The sequence below is a fragment of the Phyllostomus hastatus genome, unplaced genomic scaffold (genome assembly GCF_019186645.2).
Source record: "Phyllostomus hastatus isolate PE091 unplaced genomic scaffold, TTU_PhHast_1.1 phas_scaffold_55, whole genome shotgun sequence".
Lineage (NCBI taxonomy): Eukaryota > Metazoa > Chordata > Mammalia > Chiroptera > Phyllostomidae > Phyllostomus > Phyllostomus hastatus.
The window spans coordinates 7,778,389-7,796,402 of record NW_025334035.1 but is presented as its reverse complement, the minus strand read 5'-3'; the positions used below and the strand labels follow the sequence as shown (position 1 = coordinate 7,796,402).

At 38.6% G+C, this 18,014-nt stretch overlaps 1 protein-coding gene across 2 annotated transcripts in view; it reads right to left on the bottom strand.

Annotated features, from left to right (window-relative positions):
* Window positions 1-1,111: 1,111 nt before the first annotated feature.
* The window catches only part of MAP2K4 (mitogen-activated protein kinase kinase 4), a 113,210-nt gene continuing 96,307 nt past the window's right edge, over window positions 1,112-18,014 (bottom strand). For both annotated transcript variants that reach the window (XM_045824491.1, XM_045824492.1), the window contains 4 exons: window positions 10,296-10,373; window positions 7,469-7,617; window positions 4,981-5,026; window positions 1,112-3,782 (listed from right to left, as the gene is read on the bottom strand). In XM_045824491.1, coding sequence (XP_045680447.1) covers window positions 3,669-3,782; window positions 4,981-5,026; window positions 7,469-7,617; window positions 10,296-10,373 — 387 coding nt within the window. In that variant the 3' untranslated portion in view covers window positions 1,112-3,668. The remainder of the gene's footprint in view (window positions 3,783-4,980; window positions 5,027-7,468; window positions 7,618-10,295; window positions 10,374-18,014) is intronic.

Below are 18,014 nucleotides of genomic sequence, written 5' to 3'. Positions count from 1 at the left end.
GACCACTGTCCAAGATAACCAAGCAGGCCTTGGGAAGGTGTATGAGCCTTAGGTTTAACCCCAACTACAGTTCAGTCTTCTACCTCTCCATTCTACAATACTTCAGGTCAGTTTTTTAAAATTGCCATTTCTAAATTCTAATTCCATAAGAAACTAGGTGTTACAGCCTTGGGTTTGAGTCTCAGCTCTCCTCTCCTTCTGTTACCAGAATCAGAATTTCACTTCTCTAAGCCTTGGTTTTCTTTGTTGTTGTTTTGTGCTGTTTTGTTTTTCATATCTAAAAGGGGACACTACAACCTGACTTCGAAGACTAGTCAAATTAGATGAATACTTGTACTGCCCACAAAGCATGGTGTGCAGTCTACCTGTCTCTCCTGATGCTGAACCAGTGCTTGGAGGGGGATCTGGACACTCCCCAGGGTCACCTTCCCCCAGCAGCCAAGGCTCAGGTGGAAAGGCCAGGACTCCTATAGCCACACCCTTCCTTGGAGAATGTTTGATACTTATCACATCTGGTTCTGTAATGGTATCTCCTATGTCTAGATCAGGTGAGAAGCAGACACAGAAAAAGGGTAAGGTGCTGAACTAATAATGTCTGATCAATGAGTCAGACTTGATCAATGACCAAGAGGTGGTAGTATCACAGATAAATTCAGGGCTGAAGCTTCAACGTTGTCTTCTCCAAGTTTCCAGGGTTCCATGGCTTGTTGCTCACCTCCAAGTCCTCCTATCCATAAACCCCAGGCCTGACCTTCACAGACCTTGGACCCACCCCTCCCTCTCAGGGAGCAGTGAGTGAATGCAGTCTTCAGCAGCTGTAGCACCAGGAGCAGAAACACGGCCAGTAACCGCACCCCGAACCCAGGCAGACTGGATTCTTAAAAGTTGTATCTCTGCACCATGCCACAGGCTGAAGAACAAAGAGTAAAAGTACCTTTTCCCTTTAGCATGAAGAAAGCTGGGCAGATCAGGGCAACCAACAAAAAAAACAAACTTCAGGAGTTTCAGCACCACACTAGCTCCAACAGAAAGTAAAGTGATAATAGCAACCACAAGGAGACAGAAGAAAAAGGAGCCATAAACACTTCCAAAGAAGAGAATTTTCCCAATGTGAAATGCACAGATAATTTAATGGAATTTACTTAATTTTCCCCTCTCAGGGTCTTACTTCAGAAAACCAAATTACAAAGTCATCATCACATCCTAGATTTATTACAACTGACCTGCAGGCAAAAGGATAGAACTATTACATAAACACTTCGATTCCATGTATATTCCATGTATATATCTTAAATAGAGGAGGAATTCAAACAAGAATACAGGATAAAATATTCCAAAGCTCCAAGAAGCAGTTATGTTACTGAGCTCCATTTTTACAGACAAATAAGGCAATATCCCTGCACATTAGCTTTTTGATAATTTTTATACATTTTTCTATGGTACAAGAGAAAAATAACCAGAGCTCACAATGTACAGTTCTTACACTATTTTCACAGTTTGTGAACACTATACACCCTTTTGTTTTAATAAAGATACACTGTAATAAACTCCTTGCCCTTAAGTTTATAGTTTATAATAATCTATGATTAATACACTAAAATTTCCTTTTTATGTGGTCATCCACACAATAGAACGGTTAGATTAGCTCCTGGACAGTCAGAATTGCTTTCATCTCCATTTGTATAATGGCGAAGCGACACTATGCTGAGCTAGACAGGAACGGACAGCAGAGAAACCAATTCCTCGAGTCCTCGGGAGATATGGAGGAGGATGGCTTGGTGTGGTTGAAGGAAGACACCTAACAAGGCTTCCTTTCAGAACACTGGGAAGTCTGAGGTTTAGGATGCCGTGGGGGAGAAAATAGGAAAATTAGGCAAGTGGACCAAAGTGATCAATCATTTTTGAACTCTGAAATTTACAGGGATGTGACTTTAAAACAGCACCATTCTCCCTTATTGTTTTATAGTGTTTATGACTGTCACTCTGGAGGAGACACAGCCACCCCTGCCACCGTGCAGTTCTGTCATGGTGCCACCTGCCTCTCAGACCACAGCTGCCTCACTTTCCAGTGTGCCTGAGCCGCTCACAGTGCTGCTGGCAAAGCCTGGTGTTCCAGGGCCCAGGGCCAGACAGAGCACAGCCACAGGAGGCCCTGGCTGATGGGTGAGTGAGGAAGCACAGCAAAGACAGCAGGTTTAAATGGCCTCTAAATCTGCTCTGGAATTGTTTTGGGTTTGGGGGTATTTTTGTAGAATTCCAATTCCAAGAAATGATGGTGACCTGCTAGAGATTTCTCACAGCCGATGAGCTTATCTAAAAATCTGCCATTTCAGATCCTCATTGGGTCACATGTGTTTCCAGAAAGATGCTTCTTCCTCATCACCTATCACATTAGCTGAGCCCCACGTTTTTCAGCCTTTTAAACATTAAAGCCTCTGAGAGATGTGGGGCTGGAAATCCTTGGTAGGGAACATCCCTGGTAATTATAAAGGTTTTTGATACAGAGAAAAAATGGTGAAATAATTAGATTAAGCAAAAGTCACATAGTGGCAACAGACTACACAGGCAGGGAAAGAGATTCCAAAACTGAAGACCTGGACCAGTGATGGCAAACAACTGACATTTGGTCTTTTGCTGCCTACAAGAAATCTTTATCTAATCAGTCAAGGCACATTGCTACTAGCTCCTTCTCCCTGGTGGTAAGTTATGATGGCAAAGGCAGTAGCCTCGGGACGGAGGGGAAATACACAGCTGCTACAAGTTGCTTCGGATAAGATACTAGAATTAAAAACATCTGTAAACTTTGCCCTCTGTACTATTTTTTTTCTTTCAGTCCTGGTGGTTTGTGGCAGGCGGAACATCAAGTTGGCGGCACACCAAACTCTGAGTGAAAATTCTTAGGATCAGCACCTTCTTTGACAAGTGGCAGACTCCTGAGTCTTCCCAGTGGAGAGTTGAAGGACTGGTAAAGGAGAACACACATTCTGTCCTGTCTCAATATTTTAATGTTCACCTCTTTGAATGCAACATGATTTTTGGTAAAGGTAAATTCATTCTAATTTAATATGATATTTCAAACAGGAATTTGGCTGAGCACATCGATCCCCAAACATCGACTGTGACTGTAAAGCAACAGAAGTCAAATCAGTAAATCTATTGCACTTGGTGAAGAAAGTAAATTCCTCCTTGTCTCCCAGCTCTAGAAGGCAACGTGTCTCATCGGCTGTGCAAGCTCTTCTCACGCCAGCCCGAGTCTCTCTGTTCAGACATAGTACATCCATCCCTGCATTCTTCCAGTATTTGGAAGTCTGGCAAAATACCACTCCAGTAGCTGCGTCTCCAGGTTTTGGGTCTAGAAATGAATTTAAGATGTGATCTAATCACAGTCAACAAGTTGATCATACTGACTTCCACATTTCATGAACATGTTCATCAGGAAAGAGCAGGATGAGGTCTCTCTGACCAGCACTAACACTGTATGACCAATCGGGTGTTTCGGGGATGCACGTTCTAGGTGACAGGAGTATACAGACATGATGGAAACGAACACCAATCTTATTGCACATGGTGTCTGGGCGAGCAATAAAAACACTGTGATACAGGGTTAAAATTCTTTATGTCTTGCTTCCTCTCAGCCCTTTTTTCTTGAGTCTGACTTAGCAGCGGTATCAATCGACATACATGGGAGAGCTGGGAGTAGCTGGCATTTGATCCAGGATTTTACAAACATAGCTTGCAACCTCTACGGTACGTTCTTCATACATTAAAATAAAGGGATGTTTCTGCAAGAAAATTGAAAAAAAAAAACAGAAAAAAAGTATCAAAATTTGTATTAGAGCCCACATCGAACTTTTCCCGATTTTGACACAGCATAAAAACAAGGCTCCCAACCACCCAAGGCCGTAAAGTGCTCCAGCTCCAGCTCAGAGAGGCAGCCCAGCCTGCAGTGCAGGGACATGTGTTCATGGGTATGAGTGTGCCCGGACACAGTGCACAGTGCTGGGGCTGGAGGAGCCACCCTGGGCATGGGGTCTGGAGACCAATCCATATCCCCAGGAGAATGGGTGGAGGCAGGGAGCACCGCTGTTCCTCAGCCCAAAAACAGCTGGGGCCTCTGCCACCGTCTGAGAACCAAAGTACAGGAGTACCAGGGGCTAGTCTTAGGGCACAGGCATCAACTCCAACTCCCTTCCCCCAGGCACCGAAAGCGAATCTTAAACAAAAAAAGATACAGTTTCCATCCTTCCAACCCCCAGGCCAAAAGAAGGTCAACAGAAACGAATCCTATGAATGTCTGCACTACACTCTCCAAAGCCTCAAGACCCCCATCTGCCTGGTACTCTTTCTCTATCAATATTTTCCTTTCCTTGCTCCTCTAAGCATACTGACTGGGTATCTTTAGTCATGGCTGGGGTTGATGATAAGTCTGATCTAACATCCCAGAGAGCTAGAAGCAAATTGTCAAAACAGGTGGATTTTTCCTTAAAATATCCCCACATTATTACAGCACCGTCCTTTCTTCACAGCCAAGACCAATGCTACAACCAGGTGACTCCTTAAAATGCCTGGTTCCTCGGCAGGGGTGAGGACTTTCAAATAAATGGGAATTGGCTATATGATCTACATTTGTATGACAACATTTAATTAAGGCAGAATAAGCACCATAAATTCTCATGGACATATCACAAATACATAGCCTGCGCAGTAAAAAATGGCTCCTTAAAAGTGGATACTAAAATTCTTCAGGGTAATTTTTATAATGTGTCAAAGCCAAAACTTTCCATGAGAATATAGCTAGTAAATTAGTAAGAAAATTACAACAAATTTTCTCTTTCCAAGTATATGTTTCAACACATTCTAAAAAACACTCGGTAAGGTCAAGCTGTCTGTGACAGAGAGGCCCAGTGCTTGCTAGTGGCCCAGCATGCTGAGGGGATTCAAGGATGAGGAAAGAGCTAATATGCCCAAGGTCTCACTCACCAGAAGTTCTTTATACTTTGGCCTTTTGGATTCATCCTTTGTAAGGCTAAAATAACATAAAAAATAACATTATTAAAATAAAGACACATTTACTCCAAGTATCTTTTCTCACAAATGAAATACTATAGACTCAAGTAGTTTTTTCCTTCAGATACAAAGCAAATAACCTGCCAAACACAGAAAACACAAAAAATTAGACAATGTTTAATATAAGAATTTATCCTGAGGCTATGCAGTATAGGAACATTACAGAAAAATTAGAAACAAGGTAACTGTTGATAATTAGATAAATTATGGCATAGCTGCATCAAAGAATACTAAATATACTCTCAAATATATAAGTGTATGTATAAGTATACAATTAAATATGTGTATTTCTGAATATATACAAATGTATTGATAGAGGTACCACCTAAGAGATACTGATAACCTGGGAGGTCAACTATATATAAACCTTATTAGCTTATCCTTAGATTTAAAAAAATTTGCACACTCTGTATCTCAATCCTGTGTTCTTTGGTCCAAAAGTTTACAACCGTGCAGCTTCAATAAGGACTAGGTAAAAACTTCCGCTTGCTGACATTTTCCCCTGAATTCTATCCTGTCTAATTAATGTTGCCAGAAGTATTTTCATCTGTTTGTATTTACCTGATCTTGGACCATGTCTTAATTACCACTGTCCTCCAACCTCAATTAAATTCATTTTTACTATCAAAAGCTAGTTAATATTGGCAACATAGTTCATCTACTTCTAACCTACTTAGGGAAAACAATGGGACATTGATAACTAGAACCACTGTCTATGGGACAGGACTGGCATGAAAGGACACAAAAATATAAAAGTACTACGTATATAAACACAATCAGTAAAGAGATTGAAAAGTTCAGAAGAAAGCAAAACTGGTGGACAGAGAGAGGAAGGGAGAGGGAGAGAGAGAAGACAGTGTTAGTTTTGTTGTTCCACTTATCTATGTATTCATTGGTTGCTTTCTGTGTGTGCCCTGACTGGGGAACAAACCCACAACCTTGGCATATGGGGATGATACCCTAACCAACTGAGCTACCCTGCCAGGGTCTATAGGGGATCATATTAGATATGATGTTCTATGATTCTCTTAACCAAATATTTCATTAAAATAGGATATATAAAATGATCAATTTATGCAAATTATATAAACTGCAAATATGTGTGCCAATTAGTAAAAACATTTTTTAAAAGAGAAAAAGTAGACAATTTCAGTCATCTTTATGGCCTTCTTCTGACTAGAAAATCTTGAGTAATTCCTCTCCCCTCTGAAAACCAGCACAAAAGTAGAATTTAGTTAAGGAAGACGAAAGAGATTTGCAAACTAAGAGTCAAACAAGTGTTTCCTGATTATGTGAAAAGAAAGCAGTGCCAGACAATGAGATGTAAGTTTCATAGGACCTAAAAAGAGAGAAACAGCACTCCTGGAGAGAAAAAAACTATGGGAAAAACAAAAGCATTTTTAAGAATGTAAAGAAGATATATTGCCCTGGCTGGCGTAGCTCAGTGGACTGAGCGTGGGCTGGGAATCAAAGTGTCCCAGGTTCGATTCCCAGCCAGGATACATTCCTGGGTTGCAGGCCATAATCCCCAGCAACCGCACATTGATGTTTCTCTCTCTCTCTCTCTCTCTCTCTCTCTCTCTCTCTCTCTCTCTCTCTCTCTCTCCCCCTCCCTTCCCTCTCTAAAAAAAATAAATAAAATCTTTAAAAAAAAAAGAAGATATATTAAACACTCTGGCTTTTTGCTCATAAACATATGTTTAAAAATCATGGTGGGTAAACAATTATTAAAAATAGTAAAATAATAACAAGCAGGTTTTATTTAAAATACAGACTGAAGTAGCACAAAGCATGACTATTATTATCATATCTGCATATATTATTCTTACCTGCTACACACATTCCTGTTAAAAGGTGAACAGAACATTAACAGGTGTGGGGTTCACCTTCCTTGAAATAAGGTTTCAGAAAGCCAATAATATAGTTCAACCAAATGATCTTTGGGCCTGAATCCACTACACATACCCAGCCATGTTACATGTTATATCAAGCAGAAATCCTCCCCTGCAAGTCTGAATGGGGAAGATCTCGACTTGGTAAAAGCTTCCAAGCAATCATCTCACTGTTAGAACCACACCAGAATAAGGTCATCGGTCTCTCCTAGGCTGTACTCCTTGTACAGCATACTACAAACCGGAGGCAGAGGCTCTCTGTCGCCCACATCTGCTTTTAACAGCACCTGAGCAGTAGAATAAGAGAGTACAGCCTCTCCAGGCCAGTGGGAACCATCCAAATTGCCACAGTGAGCCAGAGTCCCAGCTCAGAAGACAGAGAGATGTGAAGGCTAGAGAAGGATGTGAAGGCTCCCTTCTCTAGGGTAAAGCACCAGTGTTGCTCAGATTAAGTAAATCTCACTGTTCTCAATGCACTGTTCTGAGTATTCGTTAAGTCAAGTACTCACCACAAGTTGACAAAGTTGATGAAACTCGGGGAGAATTCCCTTTCCTCCGAATTACTCAGCTGTGGAGGGTCTCCTTTCACGACTTGTGTTAGCTGATCAAATACACTATTCCACTTTGGATAAGGAAATCGGCCTGTGGCCAACTCGTACTAAAAAGAACACAGAGGAAAAAGCAAAACACACTAAGGTATTATTTACTACTCCTCACTGAAACCACCAGGTTGAAAATCTAAACTCCAAGCAAAACTCTCATAAAAGCCTTGAATCAAAACCATGTAAGGTTAAGTTGGAACCTTCAGAATTATTAAGACTAAATGGAAGTGAAATTAGAATCGAGATAATATAAAGAATTCTTATCAACCAAATTCATGAACTGGACTAAAAGGAAACACGAAACTTGAGCCCAGACAGCCCCACAATGCACGCTCCAGAGCAGTGTCTGGTTCTGACTCCTTTGCATGTAGGATTCTGGAAGGCTCGATTTAGAACTATTTTAGTACAATGTCTGCACAATTTGTAGTCATCTCAGTGGAAGGCCACGTCCAGAACAGTGGTCAAATGCATTTTTAAGGTAAAAGAACATTCAACATACAAACCGCCCAATGAGCTCAAAGGAAACAATGTGTATATCCGATTCTGCAGCCACTCTGAAGTTACTACAATTTCAACCACAGCCAGATATAACTATTACTGAAGAAACCAAGTCAGAGGTACATCCTTCACCGTGAAGCCCAATAATGATGTTCAAGACAGTATCTCTAAATCATACCCACCCAGACCTGAGAAATGTTACAGATGTATGTCCCAACATGTAATGGGTCAAAAATATTTGTGAAATGTATTCTCATCTTTCTCCCACTGTCCTGAACATAATGAAAACGTACAAATGTGCTTTTTTCAAGAACTGTATCTAAATCTACATCATGGCCTAAATGAATGCCATTTTCTGTGCACTGACAGGTGTTCGGTGCCATAATATATGAGACTCTAAACTTATTAGAGAGGAAGATGGCATACAACAGGGAGCACCATCTGAGAAAACAGTTTCAGAGTTTCTCCAGCTCAGGGCTGATTCTTGTCAATAAGCCAAATACTAATTTTATAAAACAGAAGGAATGCTAAAAAGATGGTATGGAAGGGGTGCTTCTCTCCAAAATGACTCCCTCAGCTCATTCCTGTCTCAAATTACATATGCACGGGTAAGAGATTGGGCATTCATGCACACATATGCAGAAATCCCTTGCTTTGCCTGAGGTTTCTTTTTAATGAAAATGCAAATGCTTGAGAAGAAGTAAACCTTATTGATTCTTCACAGCATCAGGAATAACTTCATTAGATTCATCTCTGAGGACAGGTTTTAAGAAAAAAAGGAATAAAGTGAAGGATTTAGGACCCTAGAAATTAATCTCACACATTTCATAATTTTATAAGGCTATCCATATAAAAAATAAATTATGAAGTAATTATAATTATGAGTAACTTGCTTTAAAAAAATTTAGCCAAATGTACTATAAAAACTTGCTAAAATTTTTTTCTGTTTAAACCTTTCATAGAAAATTTGTTTTTAATAATGAAGTAAATACTTGCTTTTTAAACATAACTGTTTTGGACAAAGATAAATATTTCTGAATCTTTTAATGTTTTATATGCAAATAGTTGCCTCAGCTAAAAGCTACAAGTCTTCTTGCAGTTTTTGGGGCCAGTCACCAGACCTAAAGATATCCAAGCTTCATGCTCTTTTCTGACTGAAAAAGAAGGGATTCCTCCTCCATTACTCAGGTGGCTTCCTCATGGAAAAGACTCCAGGAGGTGTCTCCCATACTTGCTCACGAGAGAAACTAGAAGGGGTCTTCTGCAGAGGTGAGCTATTAGCCTTCAAGTCTCCATGCAGAGACTTCATCGGACTGGCAACATGACTCACAGAGAATAACTAACAAGGAGAACTAATGCAGCCCCATCTAGAGATGGAAAACTCACACCCAATATAGTTACAGCTATAGAAGCTGTCCAACTCAGAAAAATGCCATCAAGCCTAGTAAAACAGCAAGCACAAGAAAATAAATCTAAAACTTCAAAACAAAATTTGGTATTAAGGAAATAAGCAAATAAAGATACTTTTTAAATAGAACCAAAATTTCAATATAGTCCACAGGTGAGAAAGAAGAGTTTATTTAATTGTGCTTCATCAGTTGTGAATTATGGTAGATTTCTTACTATTCTTTCTCCATGTGGTCCTAAGGTAGAACTTTCATTTAGAATGGTCACCTAGGCAGTGTCTGTTTCTCCACTGAATTACTTTCAGCACAGTTGTTTGTGACTTTCCCATTCACTGAACAGAAGACTCGAGTAGCGTTACCTTCACATAGACAAATGGGCAGACCCGACACACACTGCGCACGGGTCTACAGGCCACACTCCCCTTGACTAGAGGTGAGGGGCCTCTTAGCCTTTGCTATGGCACTGCCTGCACAGGAACTGCCCTCCATTCTTGCTCTCAGGGTGACTGCTGGATCCTACTGAGTATGTGTGACCAAGGGACCCAGAGTGATGACATTACAGAGCCTGAGGCACTTCATCAAACCTTGAGGGAAATAACCAATTATGGTTTGATGTATAAGATATAAAACATCATTTTTTCCCAACAACTAGAAGATGTAGTCCCTCTGATTACAGCCATGAGTGGGAAAAAAAGAAAACAGGTAAATAAAATCAAAGACTAGAAGAGATAAGAGGCAGTTCTTTATGAGGGGTGGAAAACTGACTAAATTTTCTTTCACTTCCAAATTTATTACACTACTGTGACAAAGCTGAGTCAACATATACATACCAATGTGATCCCCAAGCTCCAGACATCAGAGCGGACATCATATCCTTGTCGTGATGCACTTGGGTCTATTCTTTCAGGCTGGAACACAAAGAGAAGTCATGGTCATTAACTATTCAAACCACCAGAGAGGAGAATGGGAGCAATAGCTGGGCAGTAGCCAAAACACCAGCATGCTCCTTAGGGGAATCCATGTCTGAGGTCAGATCAGCAGTAAGGAAAGTCAACATTACAAACAATCAACAGGGGAAAAAATCATCAATGGCTTCCTCCATAAAGGGAATACAAAGCAACTCTACTAATTTCCTGCCTAATTACTCACAAGCATTTACAAACCTGAAGCTGGGAACAAGGGAAAGATAGGAAGAAAACTGGAAAAATGTGAAAAATAAATTGCAGAGTCAGTTTAGTAGCAAGTAGTGGTTCATAGGAAGAAAAAAAAAAGACTAACTCTTCTCTGTTTCATGAATAAAGCCATACTGCAACATATTGGAGACATAAAAGCAAGTATGAGCAAATTTATTATAATTATTTTATCCATTCTCCATCATAAAGCTAAATCTATCATTGTATATATCTAGTAGTCATTGTTAATAAATGAAACATTACCAACATAGTAATATATCATCCCATCGTTTAAATAACTAAAATTATTTTTAGTAATTTCTGTGAAGGGAGCATCTTCACATGTCCTTGAAATGGGAGACCCTTGTCTACAGAAGTGTCAGGGATGAAGAGAAAAGAGAGCCGGCATCAGTGGCAGAGCAGACAGTGGGTCCTGAACTGAGACTGAGAGTAACTGCTGTGGAAAGACTCGTCTAGAGGAGCACAGGAGCTCACGGCATTCTATTCGTGGCCTGTCGGCAACAACTAGTTTGAAGACCTATGTATTTTGTTTTGAACCTGAGTACAATGGCTGCATAAATTTTCATTGTAAGCTATTTACTTTGTTTTTAATTACAAATACATTTATTTATCTGATAAGGTGCATATTACATAAAAATCCCAGATAGTTGACCAAGAGAGAAACAGCAACAGAATATACATTCTCACAAATACAGACCAAGTTCTGTGCCATAAAACACACCTTATTTTTAAAAACTGAAATAATGCAAAGCATATCCTCAGTCTACAAAGTAAATGAAAAATAAATAACAGAAAGATACCTGGGGAATCTCCAAATATTTAGAGACTAAACAACATATTTCTAAATAACACATGGAACACAGAAGTCTAAGAAAATGTAAAAAATATTTTGAACAAAATAAAAAGGAATAATTGATCAAAACTTGTGGAATGCCCCAAAAGTAGTGCTCAAGGGAAACATAAGCACTAAATGTATTTATTACAAGAGAAGATGATTGAAAATTAATCATCTAACTTTACATTTTTAAGGAATTAGAAAAATAACAAATTAAACCCAAAGCAACTAGAAGGAAGATGTAATAAAAACTAGAATGGAAATATGTGAAATTGAGAAGGAAGAAACCACAGAGAAAAATCAACAAAACCAAAAGTTGATTCTTTAGAAAAATCACAAAAATCGACAAACCTTCAGCTACACTGACCAATAGTAAAGAAGACTCAGGTTATTAAAATCAGAATGAAAGAGGGGGTGACTACTGACCTTACAGAAATAAATGAAATGGATATATTCTTCCAACATGAAAACCCACCCAAAATAATAAATCTGAGAAGCCTTAAAACTATTTTTCCAAAGAATTTATTAATAAAATATTCTCATGAAGAAAAGTCCAGACCCAGATAGGTTCACTGGTGAACTCCTTCAAACACGCAAGGGAGAAAATAACACTAGTCTTACACAATTTTTCCTCCCACAAAATAGAGAAGTAGGGTACACCTCTCAACTTGTTTCATGAGGCCAATATAATCATTTATGAAAACCTAATAAAGATATTATAGCACAATAATCCCTCATAAATACAAATAAAAATTGTTAACAAAATATGAACAAACCTAATCCAGCAACACATGAAGAGGTAATATATCATAAAAGTTGAGTTTATCTCAGGAATACAAAACTGGCTCGATATTTTAAAATCATTGTAAGGTATCACATTTACAGGATAATGGAGAAAATTATATTATCATCTCAACAGATGTAGGATTGGCCTCTGACAAAACTCAGTAATAATAACAACTCTTAGTACACTAAGAAGCAAAGGAAATTTCATTCCATAAAGGACATCCAAAAATAACCTAAAGCTAACATGATACTTGGTGGTGAAATATTGAACACTGTCCTTCCTAATAAACATATTGGGACAAAGCACTTCCTAATTGATATATTCAGCATTACTGGAGGTGCTAAATAGCAAAGAAAGGCAAAGAAACACAAAACACTGCCTTTATTCATAGACATTTGAATTTCTACAGCTGTCTACAGAGAAAGAGCCCTACTAAAGTGAATGGTGGGGCCAGAAAGGCAACAGGACACAATGCAAAATATGAAAGTCAGCTGCATTTATCTATGATATCAAAGTAGTAAAAAATATATTTTTAGTTCCATCTATAATAGTAGCATCAAAACACATGAATTTCTTAGGAATAAATTTAAAAGGTGCAATAGTTCCACACTGAAACTATAAAACATTGCTGACAGCAAAAAGACTTAATAAATGGAGAAACAGAGCAGGTACCAAAAAACACAGTTGCATCAAAATATCCACAAGTGAATGGATTAATAAACTATGGTCTATCAATACAATGCAAAACTTCTCAGCAACAAAAAGAATGAACTAACACATGCAAGACTATGTACATTTATATGAAACTCTAGGAAAAGCAAATCAAATTGACAGTGGCAGTAAATAAAATCAACGATCTTTTTTGAGTGATAGACATGTTTTATATCTAGATAGAAGAGGTGATTACATGAGCAAGTACATTTGTCAAAATTCAAACTGTATGCTTAAAATGGATTATGGTGGTAATGTCATTCTGAAACTGTAGTTGTTTATGGCACTAAGAGTTGGAATTTCTAGCATACCAGGTATGTCCAGAAAGTATCCAGCCATGTACTATGAAAGAGACATTTACTGAAGAAGATAGAAGCAACATTGTACATAGGACAATGATGCCTCAATCCCCTTCAAAGTAGGCACCTTGGGACCTCACACAGTTCTCCCAGTTTCTCTTCCACTGTTCAAGACACTCTGCAAAATCTTTTGTTGGAATTGCCATCAGCTACCCCATTGTATTTTCCTGAATCTCATCAATGATCTAAAATCTTTTCCCTTTCAAAGGTGATTTTAGTTTTGGAAAAAGCCAGAAGTTGCAGGGCACCCAAATTGGGCTGTAGAGGGACTGGGTCACCTGGGTGATTTGATATTTTACCAAAAATCTCTGCACAAGACATGATGCATAAATGGACATGTTGTCATGATGAAGCTGCCAATCACCAGTTGCCCACAGCTGCCACTATTTTCATCATATTGCATCTCTCAACCATCGAAGAACATGAAGGTGGTACTCGTTATTAATGGTTAGGCCTGGAGAGGCATACTCATGATGGACAACATATTCCCAATCAAAAAATACAGTTGCATGGTCTTGATCTTGCTGTGACTTTGCCATGCTTTACTTGGGTATGGAGAACCACATGACTTCCACTGGGACAACCAGCCTTCCTTTCAGGATTATAGCCATAGACCCATGATTCATTTCTGGTTATGACCTTCTTCAGGAAACCATTTCATTGGGAGCAGTTTGAATCAAGCCATTAGTAATTGCAGCATGATGTTCCTTCTGCTCTGGTAGCAGAAGTCACAGAACAAATTTTGCCATGACACATTTCATGACAGGATCCTGCGTCAAAATCTCAGACACGGTAGTCTTCAGAATCCCCAGATCAGTTTCTAGTTCTCACACTGTCAGTCACCGATCTTTGTTAATTGCAGCCTGTACATGTTCAACATTCTCAGGTGTTCTGCTTGTTACAGGCCTTTCAGAATGTGGATCACTTTCAACAGATTCCTGGCCATCTTTGAAACATTTGTGCCACACTTTCATTTGCACTGCACTCATTACATTGTCCCAGAAAGCCTTCTGAATCATCAGGATAGTTTCCACGGATGAATGTTCAAACTTAACACAAAATTTGATGCAGACTGATTGCTCTATTTATTCAGTCATTTTGAATGCAACAGGCACACAGTACACATGCTCACTCAGTGGGGTCTCCCACCCCCACTGACTAATACAGTGAAGCCATCATTGTTCACACATGTGTATTCCAATCCACTCTCCTTGGCTGCCAAGTTACATTGATGTTCCACAAACTATTCTCGTTATATTAACAATGGCTGGACTTTTTCCAAACAGACATCATATGTGTGTTAGGAAACTTACATAACTCCTGGAAATAAGTCAGAAAAAAAAGGACTCCACTTCTTTTCAATGTCATACTGAAGCATGTAGATCCATGATTCACCTCTAGTTATGACCTTGAAGAAATCTAGTTCACTGGTAGCAATAACAAGTCTACCCAGAATTATTTAATATTTATTATTCACAAGTACCCAGACACTTAAGTTATATGATAACTTGCAGGTTTTTGTCCAGTAGGGATGCAAATGATTTTTGCCCAATAGCCCCAAAAGTTATTGCTTTACTAACCTGGAGATAATCAGCAGTGCTATATTCTTTCTTCACTGACCATAAATACTGAATCACCCTAAGGTTCTTAGAGCCAGTTTCAACATCTTGTCTGTCCAGTTTTCTCATTAATGAGCTAAGTATATATATTTTTGACAAATGTTCATTCTTTATTTTTATGTGTAATATTTTTACCATTTTGAAAATTATTCTTTGAGAGAAGATTTAAGATCCACAAAATCAAGGAATGAGTAAAGACCCTGTATCCTATAGGTATGAAAAACAAAAAGCTTTTTAAATGTGTAACAGGAAAATAACCAACTTAGAGAATAGGATATGAAACCTTAATTAAAAATAGCAAAAAGCACAGATAAAATACCTTTTTACCCAAAATGTATAATTTACAATAAATACATGTTACTTTGTATTAAAACATAAGATAAAAACCAATGAATAAGGCAAAACTGACAATCACACTGTTAAATTTTGAGTAAATCCATCTCAATTTTTTAAAGAAATAAAACAGCACTGAATGAATCTAATTAAAAATACAGAACACTTTCTCGGTGTTTAATTTTTTAATTGACCATTTATCTTGCTAAAAAGAATCTTTTTTTAAAGAATTGGACTTTTTAAAAGATTTTATTTATTTATTTTTAGAGAAAGGGGAAGGGAGGGAGAAAGAGAAGGAGAGAAACATCAGTGTGTGGTTGCCTCTCACGTGGCCCACACTGGGGATCTGGCCTGCAACCCAGGCATGTGCCCTGACTGGGAATCAAACTAACAACCCTTTGGTTTGCAGACTGCACTCAATCCACTGAGCTACACCAGCAGGGCTAAAAAGAATCTTAATATATGCCAAAAGACAGTAAGCACAGGTTAACATTATTTGAAAGGAAATAATAAGCCAAAAGATTAACAAGAATCAACGAAATACTTTTTATTACTTAGCAATATTATGTTAAAAATTACCCCAAACTTAATAGCTTGAAACTACAAAGGTTTTTCCTCACAGTTTCTGTGAGTCAGGACTCAGAGAGCATTTTCAGTGGAGGGTTCTGACTGAGGGTCTTTCATGAGGCTGCAATCAAGATGTCAGCTAGGGCTGAAGGCTCTACCATGGCTGAAGAATTTGTCACCAACCACATGCACCACGGGTCTCTTCGTAAAGTTGCCTGGCATGTCTCCACAACATGCCAGCTGGCTTCCCCCAATGACAGCAATCCAAGAAAAAAAAAAAGGCAAGAAAGAAGCCACACAATGCTTGTTTATGACCTACTCTCAGGAAGGACACACGGTCACTTCAGCCACATGCTCTTCATTAGAAGTCAGTCACTAAGTTCAGTCCACATTCAAGGTTGTACTAGGTCTCTACCCTTTGAACGGAGGCATGTTAAAGAAACTGTGAATAAAGTTTAAAACTATCATACCTTTGGGTATAAAAAAGTCCAGTAAACAGCTCTTACATCTCACACATAAAACTAAGAAAATGAAAATATGTACATGTATACATATGCACATGTGTGCAAGGACATACATACACACAGATGCTAAGGAAACAGTAAAACTACATTGTTTTCAAAGAATTACCTATCTTTCACCAAAGATTACTGGCCAAAATGGATTTCAACCTCAAAGGACAGAAAAAAAACTATGTTACCAAAAGCGTTCTGAAGTCTTAGTAATTTTTTTGAACTCAAAGAGGTCAAAGATATGTTTTTGCTTACTAAATGAGCAATAACTTTTCACTGTATGAATAAAGAAAAATTAAAAATTTCCCAATTCAATTGCTTAAAACTTTTACAATGTAAATTATAAACCAATCTTGCTTAAACATTTTTTATGCAGAAATCTTAAATATTAACATACCAAATATAAAAATATATGAAACATATAAACAAACCATGAGCCATGTGGAGCTTGTTTTTGGCATGCCAGACTGGTCCGACCACAGAAAATACATCACTAGCACTCCCTATACAACAGCTACACGGAAATAAACATTTCACCACATACTGAATGCTGCCCAAAAGGCATTTCGTAAAATTGAGTAGCTATTCCTGATTCATTCTCACCCTCCTTCTCATACACACATATTCTCACACACAAATGTACACACTGACTCAGTAAACCAGAAAAAGGCATTTGTTTTCAAGTCAGAAATAACACAAGAAACCTATTGTCAACATTGTCATCAATATAGAAGTTCTAAGCAAAGTAACCAAAGTAAATATGAGCAAGGAAATATATAATATACAACAATATATATAAGAGAGATCAATCAATATGAGGAAGGCAAGCCAAGGCAAAAATTATTTGCAGAACGGTACCTTAAGTACCATCTGAAACCTATTTTAAAAAGTAAATCAGTAATTTGGCTGGTTATAAAATAAACATGTCAATATAAATAGTTTTCCTATATATCAACATTTACTAGTCAGGAAAATATATCCCACCCAAAACAGCAACAAAAAACTGTCTTAGCACCCAAGAAGAATTCAGCAGTGAACTCAATAAAGGCTGGTCTCAAAGGGTTCCCAATCTAATTAGGAGGCAGTAAACAGTCAGGTGGTGATAAGGGTTATGAAGCAAAATAGAGCTAAAGAGATAAGAGTTAATGAGGGTGCTATTTGTTTTAGATGGGGTGGTCCAGCAAGGATTATCTAAAGATGACATCTGCTCAGAGACCTAAGGAAAGTGAAAGACTGGCACAGTAAAAATACTCCCAGGGGAGAGAGTTCAAGGGAGAAAGGAAAGACCCTGAGGCAGGAAGAGCCTCCCTATCTTGAACATCGAGGGGTCTGGTGTAGTGGCTGGAGGTGCTCAAACAAGGGGGGAATCTCAAACAGCTGAGGCCAGACCACAGAGATGTTCTCAGGCCCACTGAGCTACACGAAGAGGGGTGGTATGATGTGACAAGGCTTTGAAAACATGACTCTGGCTGCTGTGTTGAGAAGAAACTGGTGGAACAAAGGTGCAAGCGGGTTGACCATTCCAGAGACCACAGAAGAGAAGGCAGGTGAGAAATGCCAGTGGATGGACCAATGAGCAATGGTGGTTTTAAAAAGAGGGTGAGTTCTAGGTATACCTTGAAAGTAAAGCAGA